The sequence below is a fragment of the Mesocricetus auratus genome, unplaced genomic scaffold (assembly GCF_017639785.1).
Source record: "Mesocricetus auratus isolate SY011 unplaced genomic scaffold, BCM_Maur_2.0 Super-Scaffold_15014, whole genome shotgun sequence".
Lineage (NCBI taxonomy): Eukaryota > Metazoa > Chordata > Mammalia > Rodentia > Cricetidae > Mesocricetus > Mesocricetus auratus.
The window spans coordinates 29,726,751-29,740,434 of record NW_024429186.1 but is presented as its reverse complement, the minus strand read 5'-3'; the positions used below and the strand labels follow the sequence as shown (position 1 = coordinate 29,740,434).

The window sequence follows — 13,684 nt, the reverse complement described above, 5'->3', positions numbered from 1 at the left end:
GAACAGCATGTATTTTTTTTCCCAATTCTGAGGGTTCAAAGGTTCTAAATCTGTGTTCCAGATTGGTTGGGGTCTGCCTACCCCTCCAGCCCTGATCACTCTGCACCTGAGTACTTTGCCTACTCTTTTCTTTTTGGTTTTTCAAGACAGGGTTTCTCTGTATTGTTTAGGAGGCTGTCCGGGAACTCGCTCTGTAGACCAGGCTGGCCTCGAACTCACAGAGATCCACCTGCCTCTGCCTCCCGAGTGCTGGGATTAAAGGCGTGTGCCACCACTGCCCGGCTGTCTACTCTTTTCAAAGCATTCGTCACACTATGCTTTTTCCAAGTCACCCTGCTAGAACAATGAAAACAATGACCACAGCTTGTATTTACTGAGCTCTGATTATTTGGTACTGTGTGGTTCTTTGTGCATGCATGTGAGATTCAGATATTTAACTTTCATATCCACCCACAAGGCTTGTCAAATCATACCTAGTTACCAACAAGAATACTCACTAATGGATTTCTGGTGTCTGCAACAGTACCTGGTCTACATAAGGCCTTCAGCCAATACTTTTATAAAATAAATGAAGGAATAAATGTACTTTTTTTGCATGTAGGGTAGGGGGAGGAGGAGAGACAGAAAACAGGGCATGTTGTCCAGGCTGATCCCAAACTACCAGCCCTCCTGACTCACCCTCCAATAAGCAGGGACCACATGCGTGCCACCAGTGCCTGGCTCAGAACTTCCTATACAAAGTATTGATTTCTCAGAGCTATAGAGGGAGTCACTATTTAAAGAATGAGAAGGATCAGGAATTTAGCACTGTCTTTTACAAGTGTTCATTGTATAAGGGACCCAGAAGCACACAATAATGAAAAAAGTAAGGTCCACTACATATAGCTAGGAAACAACCTCAAAAGTCTTATTTCTTTTCAGGGTTTATGCACCACCACAAACCGAAAACTCTCTAACACTGAGACTATGATGACTTACCCGGTTTTCCACAGTAGGCATTCCAGGGAGATTCTAAGCAAATGGCTCCCTAGTAGTCATGTATGTTCAATATAGTCTCAAGACTAATTTAGCACATAAGAGCTATTTGCTGCTTCTTATTTGGGTATTCCAAAGTTAATAACCCTTTAAATGAGTATCAGTAAGATTTTACCATCTTACCAGACAGAGTGAAGGACATCTCAAGAGCAAGATTCCTTTGTGGTAATTAACTATAAACTCCTACAGTTTACAGTCTGAAAAACAAATGTCCTGAAGAAACTTGGCACGTCTCAGTAGGCAACACAGTTGGGAGGAGCCATCTGAAAACTACAGTCTACCCTTGAAGGTAGCAACATAGACAGCTTTACTCATCAAGAAAAAAGCAGAGCCAGGCATGATAAGAACCCTCTTTTGGTCTCTACAGACATCAGGCACACATGTGGTATACATAACAGGTAAGATACTCATACATATAAAAATAAAAACATCTGACTACTGAACTGACAAAAACAGGACTGACTGAAAGGTGAGCCGCTCATCATATCCACATGTCATCTGCAAGCATAAACAAGTTAATAGCATGGAATTTATCATTTGAAGCTGCTGAGTTTAGGAGGAGAGATTAACAGCATCCCTTTGGGTACTATCATGCATGATACGTTTTCTTCAAAACAGATGCAGAAAACTGCACATACCATGGCCTTGAAGACATCACCAAAGTCTATAAAGTTCTATCAAAATGTATCACAAGAAGTGTTTCTTCTGGGTTTTCGCGTATGCACTGTACTTTCATATGTAGAGATCAATGGCCTTAGACTTTTCTCCAATAGGAAGTCTCCCCCCCCTTACACCAAAAAATTAACATTTATGGCCTTGCTCTTTCACTATTATATTTCAGTGAACACTCACTCATTTCTAAAGAATACCAGTTTCTCTGGAATAAACCAGAAACTTTTGTACTATACTACAGTACAAACTCAAACTCAAACAGGCTGTTTTCATCCTTGGACACCAGTCTCCTGAATGATGATCAATTTAAAAAATCCATTTTGTACAGAAAGTCCTTTCTCCTAGGACAGAAAGCCCGCGGTTTCCCAAGGAGGAACTCTGCTCCTTCAGGCTTCCCTCGAAAGGATCGGTACATGAACAGGACCCTCTGGTTAACATCACAGTGATGGCCAGGGGAACTGCTGGCACTCAACAGGCAGCACCAGCCACGCCACACACAGTACAGTTCTCAAGACGGCTCTGAACTATCAAGAAGCAACCCCTACCCCAGGAGACCAATGCATATGTGACAGCTACTCAGCCAAAGCTAAGTCAATGCATTCCAAAATAATTCATCCACTTTCAGCTAAAACAAAACCCCAAAAGTGTTGTATGGACTAAAGAGTGACCTCTCTAAATGACCAGGCTCTGGGTTCAGTTTTAGTGGCCACATTATAAACAAAAGACCTTTATTATGCAAAGGGCAATTTTTTGGAAACTTTCTTTGGCCACATACTGAAATCCCAAGTTCTACAGTTCAGTTTTAACAATCTAATCCACAACAAAATCTGGAAAGATATACATCACTGCAGTTACAGCTGCTACCCCTGGCAAATAAAATACCAGGAAAGCAAGGAAGGCCATGTATATTTCTGTTGTTTTGTTTTTTGAGATAGGGTCTCTCTATGTAGCCCCAATTGGCCTGGAACTCAGAGATCTGCCTGTTTATGCTGAGATTAAAGGTGAGCATTGCCACACTTGGCTCCCCACGGATTTCTTTTATCATTAGAATATACTACTTGTAAAATACAGCATTTTTACATTTTATTTACTATATGTGCACATTTGTGGGATTATTGAGTCTTGTAAGTTTGGTAGCAATTTTGGAATACAAAATAACTTTTTGAAATATAAAACAAAAAAACCTAAGTAGGAAAGCCATCGTGCTGGATGTGGCCTACAACACTGGGAGGGCAAAGACAGGAAGATCTGAGTTCAAGGCCAGCCTGGACTGTTCTAAGGGGGAGCAGCTATTACCAATTTGTGCATAATTTCAAGGCACAATGTCACTGTTGGTCACAAAGTTAATCAAGAGTGTTTTACAGCTATATATTTTATAGCAACTTTTTTGATTTTGCTGCTGGACTCAAACCCAGGGCCTTGTGCACACCAAGCAGGTGATCTACCATCAGTTAGAACCCTAACATCACTACTATTTTCTAAAAGATTTTATTTATGGATAAATATGAATGTTTTGCCTGAATATATGTATGCACATCATGTGTGCCTGGTGCCCTTGGAGGTCAGATGAGGGCATCAGAGCCCCTGAAACTCAAGTTACACGGGGATGCTGGGAATTGAACTCAAGTCTTCTATAGAAACAATTGTTCTTAACCACTGAGCCATCTCTCCAGCCTCAACGTCATTGCTATTTTTATACAATCCAAAATGATAAGTGATTCATCATTTCCACAAAATGTAAAACTTCACAAGATATTTATCAACAAGAAAAAAATAAGCAAAACCAATGAGATTACCTTGTCTTTGGACTGCCCCTGTCGAGCAATTGCATCGTATTTAATTTTCCCTTCAGGATCCACCTGAATGGCCAGTGCATTTGACATTTTCTTCTTTCGTCCCATATCCAGTGGATACTGGGCCACGTGGATTTCTGGGAAAGCACCTCCATCTCCAAAGTCCTATATATTACAAGAAAAGAAGTGAAAAGAATATTTAGTTATGGAATCTATACTGGGCGTGAGTGACAGCAGTAAGCAAAGCCAAGGCTTTCATTTTGTGAAGTTTACATTTAGAGGGCAAAGGTATAAAAACACACTCTTCGGGATAGCACATAGGAAGTACATGAAGATCATACAGGTCCTGGGAAGAGGCACTTTCATACTCTCAGAAGAGTGGCTGTGTGAGACATGTCGCCTGTGTAAAGAAATCACACAAGGGAAAGCCTCAGTGATGAGAAAGCAAACAAAGGAAGAACAAGGGAAGCATTCTTTTTTCCTTTTTAGTAAGGTAGGGGGGAGGTGTGTGTGTGTGTGTGTGTGTGTGTGTGTGTGTACAGGTGCTAGCAGAGACAAGAGAACCTAAGCTAGAGTTACATGTAGTTGAGAGCTGCCTGACAGGACTGCGGGAAACTGAACTGGGTCCTCTTGCAAAAGCAACAAGTGATCTTAACTCTCCAGAGAATGTAATGTGGGATTGTTCACTTTTGGAGGACAAAGGAGATGATGCTAACGGACAAGTAAGTAACGGACACGCTGTCTAGCCTGTCTCAAAGAATACGGCATTTTATGTAAGAGACCAGAATAAAATACACAAAAATTTTAGTACAAACTAAAGACTAGTTTTAGCATTATACACAGACATACAGAGCATTAGGCAGAACTAAACTAGGAGAAATGTCAAGAAATGCTTAGAATTAGATCCTGTTAAGACATCATTTATTCACTATTATACTAGAGACAAATAAGACAGAAAGGATCCAGAATGAGTCACCAGTCATGTCCTTGTGATAAGAACAGGACATAGAATTTGGCCATGATGTTTTGGGAGGAAAAAACCCAAACCCAAAGCAAAAAAACAGAAAGTTTTTTTTGTTTTTGGAAAGTCAGGTTTTTCTTTATTTCTGCTCCCTAAAGGAGTGCTCTCTTCCTGGAACCTATACTGAAGACATGACTGGAGTAGAAATTGGACTGGCCAGCTCACACCTCCATCTAGTAAAGCTTTTTATTAACTCCATGACCCCTCCTGCTCAGGAGCTAACTTGACCTTCTCTAAGAGCTCTACGATAAAACAAACGCTTCTAAAACTCACCCTGTATGGTCTGTGAATTTCATCCTGAATCCATGAGACACAAACCCAAAAGCTTGGGATGGCTTTAAAGGCCATTGACTTTACAAAACCCTGGCCCACCCGAACCAGTTGCTTTGGGGTTCTTGTCCTACAAATTTGAAGAATGAAATTCATGGACCACAGAGGGTGAGTTTTAGAAAGGCAATTCTGCTATGCTGGCCAGGATCACTGAGCAGAAGTGATACTGTTTCAGTTGGGATGACACATCTGCTACCACCCAGGCTCACATCTCTAATGGTGATTATAAATCACCGCAAGAATGAGAACTACAGTTTCTAAAGTAGAACAGTGTTCTGCCAATAATTTGTTGGTGTTTAACATTTTTAAAAGCCTCTGTTGTTCGAATCTAACTCATACCTGAGCATTCTTATAAGAAAAGAACTCAAGTTCACAAATATTCAGAGGCAGGAGGATATCAGGGAGTTTGAGGTCAGCAGATTTTAGGTTAGCCAAAGGCCAAGATCTCATAGCTAGCATATATGCAGAATACAAATCCAGATACTTGGACTCCCAAAAGCTTTATCTCAAGTGGGTGTGTGATGTACACGCCAGTGTGCAGGGACATGCACCCAGGTACATGTATACAGAGGCCTGAATAGGACATTAGGTGTCTACTTCTGCCACTCTTCACACTATTGCCTGAGACAGGGACTCTCATTGGATCCAGAAATTCTCTAGTTTGCTGGCTAGGCTGGCTGGCAAGTTCTTGGAATCCACCTGCCTCTGGCCCACAAATGCTGGGATTACAGCTCTTTGCGTGAGTGCTGGGGGATTCAAATTCATCTCATGTTTACAGGGCAAGTGCTCTTACCCAGTGAGTTAATCTCCCCAGGTAAAGCCAAGCTTTGTCTTTTTAAATACCCTGAAATGCCTTTCTTTTAATTAAAAAGAAAATAAAACAAAAGACAACACTTTCTGAGCAATGGCATATCCCCCTGCTCCATATTTTTTTAATAATCACCCCCCCAAAGGGTCTTACTATGTAACTTTGGCTGGCCTGGAACTCACTATATAGATTTGGCTGGCTTCGAACTTGAGATTTCCGGCCTTCCAAAGGCTGGGATTAAAGACACAGACCACCAAGCCTGACTGTCCTAATAGTTTTAAATCAATAAAGTCTGTACAAATCCTCCAAAAAAGAAACAAACAAGCAACCCCCCACAATGAAATCTGAACTACTTTTGATCCTAAGTATATTAGGTAAGGCACACTCAACTCATTTTACCAAGAATGTTAGAAAAAACACTGAAATTCATCAGTAAGAGGGTATTTATTGAAAAATACATTCATTTTTATAAGACTTTTTCCCCAAACAATATTTCATTACATCTTGGCACAATATGCTTATTTACTGGAGAGGGTAGAAATTTTTGAAAACCAAAAGAATAAAGTAAAAAGAGATATTTTCTTGTAAATTAGGCAGAAATAAAGTCTTCCTAAGAAAAGTGCTTCCTGTACCCAGACCATCAATTTGACATATGCTCAGATTTGCTGGAGTTCTTCAACTATAATCAGCACTTCAGAACTGTAGCTGTAGCATTATGTGGTCATTAAGGCTGCCAGAAAATCACAGCTTTTACTCTGAAAACTAGAACAAAATGCCTTCTTCCCAGAACAGTCACTCCCCTCAAAGCATCCCCGGCATTTTCAGATTAGCTGGCCATTTGAGTTTGATTTCCAAATGAACTGCTCTGCTCCACCAGGATACAGGAAACCTTTGATAATCAATTAAGACTTTCAAAGCTAACAGCCACCAGATGTCATAAAGCTCAAAGGCTCTCTTATATGGAAAATGAGGCCTGCTGTCCCTACCCTGTAATCTGGGGACAGCCCCCCAAAAGCACATCTATAACCTCTCAAAAGGGATAGTAACTACAATTCTATCATGCCAGTCACCACTACCTTTTGACTCCAGACAGGAAGGTATTCCAGCCTCTTGGAAAACTTCTATGTATTTTGCTGTGCATGTCACTAATTCCAGAGAACAAAATCAAGAACAAAATCCTTTACTAACAACAGCAAGACTTCCCTTCATATAGCAGGATTCATAAAGACCAGATGAAAACAGAGACAAAAACAAAACAAACCCCCAAACAACAAAGAAAACCACCCAAACCCCAGGGCTATGTTGGAGCGAGGCAGGGAGAGTCTTCTTAGGTGCTCATTCATTTTCTAGTGGGCAGAGGCATGGTAAACATGGGAGAGTGCACACAGCTTCAGACAAGACCATAAATACACCTGGTGGCAGACACCTCACCTGTAAGGCCCCATCATTACCATGTAAGAAAGTGCTACAAGGGCTGGAGAGGTGACTCAATGGTTACTACAGTGCTGGCTGCTCTTTGCAGAGAACTTTTTGGTTCCTAGGACCACATGGTGGCTCACATCCACTTGCAACTGCAGTTCCACAGGATCCAAGGCCTCTTCTGACCTCCGAGGGCACTGCATGCAAGTGATACACAGATACGCAGGCAAACACCCATACACATAAACTAACAATAACTGGGTACAAAAATGACGTAGTTCATTCATAAAGTTAGTTCAGGGTTAGAAAATGAAAAAGAAACTTGTAGGAATAAGATTGGGAAAGAGAAAAAGGCTTAACGAAAGCAGAGATTCTTTTGTTGGGTTTCTCTGTGTAGCCCTGGAACTTACTCCTAACCAGGCTGGCCTCAAATTCGGAGATCCACCTGCCTCTGTCAAGGAAATTTGTTCTTTGGAGACAAATCTGAGGTATGATCGGACCATTCTAAATTCTTCTCTGCTTATACTCACTCCTAAAGAAGTATGCAACATCATGACAGGCATGTGCTAACATTCTTGAACTGAAGATTTCGAAAGCACACAGAGAAATAACTCAACAAAGGAGACAACACCGGCTTTTTCTCTGTAGGAAAGTTACCTCTCAGAGTTACCACATGGTCTTATTCTCATTGTTGGAGGTGGGGCGGGAGAGAACACATCTCAAATGCAAGACCCACTCTGATTCTTCACCTTGCAAAGATTTCAAATGTTTACTTATTATTAAAAGTATGTGTCTGTGTATATGTGACAAAGAAGGAAGGATGGGGAAAGGGAGGGAGGAAGGGAGACACACCCACGAGTGGAGCATAGTCACATGCCACAGTGCTTGTAAAAAAGTTCCAGGGACAGGTTCTCTTTTCACTGTGGGTTCTGGGAATCACACTAAAATTGTCAGGTTTGTGCGGCAACAGCCATTGCCTGCCAGCCCATCTGCTCCTTTTATTTGCATCTTATCTCCTATTATTGTCCATGGGCTGGAAGGCCTACATTTGTAAAAGAATGCTAGTTTCTTTTGTACCAGTTCCATAGTGAAGCACAATAAGAACAGTGATCGTCTGCTGATCTCAAACTGTGACAACAAGCAAGAGGAAAAGTCTCTGGAAGGAGGAAAATGCTTTTGGAACTTACCCCCATGACTCGTTAATGAACATCCTCTAGGGTTTACATTTATTTTACAAGTGAACAGTAACAAATATCAGCCCGTACTTACCTCTAACAAGCGTGGAATCCAGCCTTTCCGATATCCGTATGGAGGAGGCTCCCTTCTCGAGGAGACCAGCGAGGTCTGTCGTGATCTCTGAGATCTTGCTCTTTCTTCAGCTTCAAGTTGATCCTGAGATAGTTGAGTAGGCGCAGGTAAAAAGCTACAGGAAACCAGAATTAAATACAAAATGAATTTAATTATTACAATTCAGCTACAATTTTCCTTTGTTCAGTCAATAGATTTTTCAATGATTTTATAGAAGCATTCAATATTTATCACTTTTTTGTATGTGTGGAAAGAAAAATACTCAGAGACACACAGTGAAACCCATTCATGACTATGTCAAGGGCAAATGGCTATTCAGACTTAAAAACTAGCAGGTATTTTTACAGCGCTGACAAGCTACCGAATTCTGCACTTCCACACTTTACACAGAAGCCAACCTCCAGTACACTGTTTCCTAAGAATTCTCCCTGACTTGTTTTAGAAAGGTCTAGTTATGTAGCCCAGGATGGTCTTGAACTTGCCCCCCATGTCAGCCTCTAGAGCTCTGAGTTTATGGATAAATGTTAACACCATTGTGCTTTCCTTTTCTTGAGACAGATACAGTCTCACTGTATAGATCTGGCTGCTTCTCCAGTGCTGGGATTAAAGGCCTGCAGCACCAGGCCTTTAATGTTTGTCATGGTACTGCTGGAAGTCAGGACAACTTGTGGGAGTCAGGTCTCTCCTCCCATCACGTGGGTCTCATGGATTATTGGCGGTGCTTTTATTCACTAAGACATCTCTCACTGGCTTTGTACCCCAAGCTTTCAAGTTACATTCTAATGCCTTAACCTAGTCATAGCATTTATTATCTGGATGAATTATTGTTTTTTTGTTTTAAACTCATGCAATCTCTCTCCTAATGGAAGTAAGCTATGTGAGGATAGTAAGTAAAAAGACACCGGAAGTTTACCGTACCATCCCACCAAATAATAAACAGAACACATGACCCCAGATACATGATGTACTTTTCCTATACACCAAGCAAACAAACGATGCTCTGGAAGACTGTAGCTGAGCACTTCCTAATTCCATTCAGACCCCAGAGATTGAGGACTCAATCCCACAAAACTGCCTCTACTTCTAAAGATAACTGCCAAGATTTGGTCACCAGTACTTTCGTTCTGGCTACAAACTGGGGTCCCCACTTTTTTTTTTCTTCTTCAAGACATGGTTTCTTTGTGTAACAGTTCTGGTTGTCCTAGAGCTAGCTCTGCAGACCAGGCTGGCCTCAAACCCAGAGATGTGCCTGCCTCTACCCCCACCTCCACCCCTGGTGTTGGGGTTAAAGGTGTGTGCCACCACCTTCTGGCCTGTTTTAAATATTAATATTCTCTCCAGGTTCAGTACAGAGATTTACTAAGATGGACTTCAGGTGACCAGGTCCCTTAATAAAGGCAGCCACTGGCAGTAGAAGAGGCTGGAATACAGTGGAGACACAGCAGCTACCAGCAAACTGAGGTAATGCCTTATGTTAATACAGGCTCCAGGGGAGAAGGCTGAGTTTAGCCTACTAGCGAAGGGATAAGACATGGCTGGCCTCCTCCACAGGTGCAGCCTCTGGACCTAGCACCAGGGTTAGATTCATTTGCTAGGGCGGCTCATGAAACTAAACAAGCAAACAAAAACCCCAACGTATTTGTTTGGTCACAATTTTTAAAAATATAGGTTTATTTCATTTTCATGTATGAATGCGTTGGCTACATATATATCTATGCACCACATACATGCTGAGTGCTTTCAGACTGGGAGAGGGAGTCAGATTCCTAACCAAGAGTTATAGATGATTGTGAGGCACCACTTGTGTGCTGGGAACTGAACCAGGTCCTCCACAGGAGCAGCCAGTGCTCTTAACCACTGAGCTGTTTCTCTAGCCCATGCCCACATTTGCTAGCCCTTATACAGGACATTAAAAAACATAGTAATGAGCGCCAACTGATAGTTGTGTGGTCCCCAGGCTATTTTGAGACTTCACTTTTTGTCATTGCTTCACTAAGCACACAATACCCACCACACCCCTGGTACCGTTCCTGAATGCATTCATTTCAAATTCTACCCTTCCCCTCATATCAGAGGGCCCGAAGAACATGCAAACGCTTGCTACATTATTAGTATGCATAACTCACTTTTTTTTTGTACTAAGGCTAGTACTACACAAATAAGCATTTTCTGTTGGTTCTAATTTCATATCTGTGGCTGTTATTAAAATTCTCTGGCAAAAGACAATGTTAAAGGAGGGGCTTATTTGGATTACAATTCCAAATCACAACCCACCAAGGAATGTCCAGGCAGCAACTCAAAGGCAGCTAGTGCAATCTCATAATCAAAAGCAAGAGAGAGGCGGACCTCTGTGAGTTCGAGGCCAGCCTGGTCTACAGAGCTAGTTCCAGGACAGCCTCCAAAACAATACAGAGAAACCCTGTCTCGAAAAACCAAAAAAAAAAAAAAAAAGCAAGAGAGACTTGCTTTCTTGCCGAGAAGGAAGCAGAGAGGCAGGCAGGCAGGCTGGCAAGGCACCATATGAACTACTGGATGGTTGGCAGACTGGCTTGTGCTCATCTAGCTTTAGCCTTTCAGGACCACTTGCCTAGAGAATGGTGCTTCCCATAGTGGATCGGCTCTTCCTACATCTGTTAGTAAGAAAAACAATTCCCTACAGACATGTCTACAGATCAATCTGATCCAGGCAATTCCTCCTCTGCTATCTTTTGACCAGGTGTGTTAAGTGGACAGGTTAGCTGTTCTGCTTTTTCTTTCTTTCTGGCCTTGGAACTCAAGAGATCCTCCTACCCACAGTCTTCCTCTGTGTATATACTTGTCCATCTTCCTGGTAGCAAACAACAAAACTTCATCCTATGTATAGCAGGACAACGAACAGTAATTCCCGTAACTAGAACATTTTTAGGATTCGTACTGTTACAAGCCAAGGAAAATATGAGAAGTGGGCTTAACAGGTGAAAGACAACGTCCTAAAATGAATACTTGCTTGACACCCAATCAGACTTCTCCTAGTGAGTTCGCATGGAAAGTTTTTCCAGTCGGAGCAACTAGGAGTTACATAACTTTTTTTGGGAAATCTCCCACTTCTTTTTCTTAAAGGATTGGAGCACGTTACATACGGTAACCAAGGCAACCAGGAACAGCAAAAGTCGGAGGTGGTTCTATGTACAAAAGAAATTCTAAGGTCCAAAGTTAAGGCGCGGAGCATTTGGTAAACAGCAGTCCCTACTGTTGCCAATTTTTTAAAAATTTGGTCGGTTCTGGGACATGCCCAACTCTTTTTTTTTTCCTTCAAAATCTTTGTTTCGGAAAAGAGAGTAGCTGGAGAAAGGGGAAAGCCCAAAGCATACAAAGCCACATACAAGACTGGCGCGCTCTGCTCAGCAGGGATAAATCGGCCGCGGCTTTGCACCGCGTATCCCCTCCACCTCAGCTGCGGTCCGCAAGGCGCTCGCCAACCCGCCGCGCTGCTTACGCGAAGCACACGTGAGCTCCTCCGCGCGAAGCCACACGGTGGCTCTCAGCCCCGGGGAAGGGGCGAACTCAACCCGGGAAGCCTCTAAAGAAAGACCCCGGCTTTGGCGCGGCCTAGTCACCAAGGAAGCCCGCGAAAGGTTCTAGCCATGTTCTCGGCCACAGTCCCTCTGTGTCCCAGGCCAGGTCACTGTTCGCGCAGTCCGGGCAGAAAAAAGGAAAAGATGGGTACTCCCAGACCCTTCCGTATCGAGGACCCAAATCAACAACCCACCTGGTGAGCGCCATCTTCTTCCGCTTCTTCCAGCGCAAGCCACTGTGTCGCGAGGCGGGTCTTGCCCGGGAACGAGGAACAGGATGGAAGAAGTGCTTACTGCGCAGGCGCCTTGGCCGAAAGGGCCTATGGGCTTTGTAGTTCTTTGAGCGGGAATTATGCTGGCCTCACAAGGAGAGAAAGTGGTTATAGAGAGCTAAAACTCCCCTAACAAAGGAAATTCCTTACATTTATAAATTTTACAGGGGAGAGGCTTTCTGAGTTTAGCAGATCAGTAGTGATGACTCAAGATAGGATATAAATCCATAATCTGACCCGGGCAGTGATGGCACACGCCTTTAATCCCAGCATTTGGGAGGCAGAGGAAGGCGGATCTCTGTGAGCTCCAGGATAGGCTCCAAAGCTACACAGAGAAACTGTCTCGAAAAACTAAAAAACAAAACAATAAAAAAACAAAACTCAAGTTCTAAAACGGAAACTTTGGACAGAAAATTCAGGAAAGGTTTGCAATGGCTTCAATACTGTGCGACACATTCTTTTATTTGCTGTAGATTTCAGTTGCTCTTGATGACATTATCGTAGGATCTGGGGTCCATGGCGCTCTCCTTATTGACGCTTCACCATGGTTCTCTGGTACAAGGTAGAGCTTCTCTGCTTTTCATCTTAGATGTCTTTCACAGATGCTTCCTATCTTAAAATTAAGTTTTACAAAGTATTGGTTAAAAGTATAGTTTAAAAAGGCTAGCCTGCAAGATTAAGTGATAACTGCAAAAGAAAAAATAACATTAAAACTTTGCACCGAAGGAATTTAGCTTAGCTATCCTCTGGTTGGTATCACTAGTCACAAGACAGTCTGACACTAGGTTTATCTAAGAGGAATGTTTCTAATTTTTTTTTCTTCTTTTGAGACAAAGAGGTTCTCACTATGTAATCTGGCTGGGGCTCTAAATTAGCTGCATAGAATAGGCTGGTTTTGGACTCACAGAGATCCATCTCCCTTTGCCTCCCCAATACTGGAATTAAAAGTATGGACCTCCATGCCCAGTGGTGTCTCTAATTTCTTATCAAGCTAGACCTAATTTCCAGTTCAGAAGAAATCCAGGGAGTAGAGAGAGATTTTTTGTTTGTTTCTTTTTCAAGACAGGGTTTGTCTACAGAGTCTTGATTGTCCTGGAATTCACTCTGTAATCCAGGCTAGCTTCAAACTCCAAGATCTGCCTGCCTCTGTCTCCCGAGTGCTGGGATTAAAGGCATTCGCCACCAACACCTGGCTTAAAATGAAAATACATTGTAAAAAAGCAAACTTTGAGGAGACAAAAGTGCATCAGTAGTTACCTATGGCTGGAATGGGAAAGGCCGATGACCGTTAACAAGTATGAGCTTGTGTGTGTGTTGAAAACTCAGGAATGGCGACAGTTGCAAAGCTCTGTGAATATACTTCTGGAAAAACCCTCTAATCTGTAGATTTTTGTCATTTTTAAAAATAATTGTTTGGAGTCTTTTTTAAAAATGTGTGCCTATGAATGTTTTACTTGCATTTATGTCTTGTG

General features: G+C 42.3%; 1 protein-coding gene across 1 annotated transcript in view; it reads right to left on the bottom strand.

Annotated features, from left to right (window-relative positions):
- Nucleotides 1–12,223, bottom strand: part of Snw1 (SNW domain containing 1) — a 28,666-nt gene extending 16,443 nt beyond the window's left edge. Inside the window, exons 1-3 of the mRNA XM_005083995.3 lie at nt 12,135–12,223; nt 8,348–8,501; nt 3,504–3,665 (exon numbers count right to left, since the gene is read on the bottom strand). Coding sequence (XP_005084052.1) covers nt 3,504–3,665; nt 8,348–8,501; nt 12,135–12,148 — 330 coding nt within the window. The 5' untranslated portion in view covers nt 12,149–12,223. The remainder of the gene's footprint in view (nt 1–3,503; nt 3,666–8,347; nt 8,502–12,134) is intronic.
- Nucleotides 12,224–13,684: the final 1,461 nt, after the last annotated feature.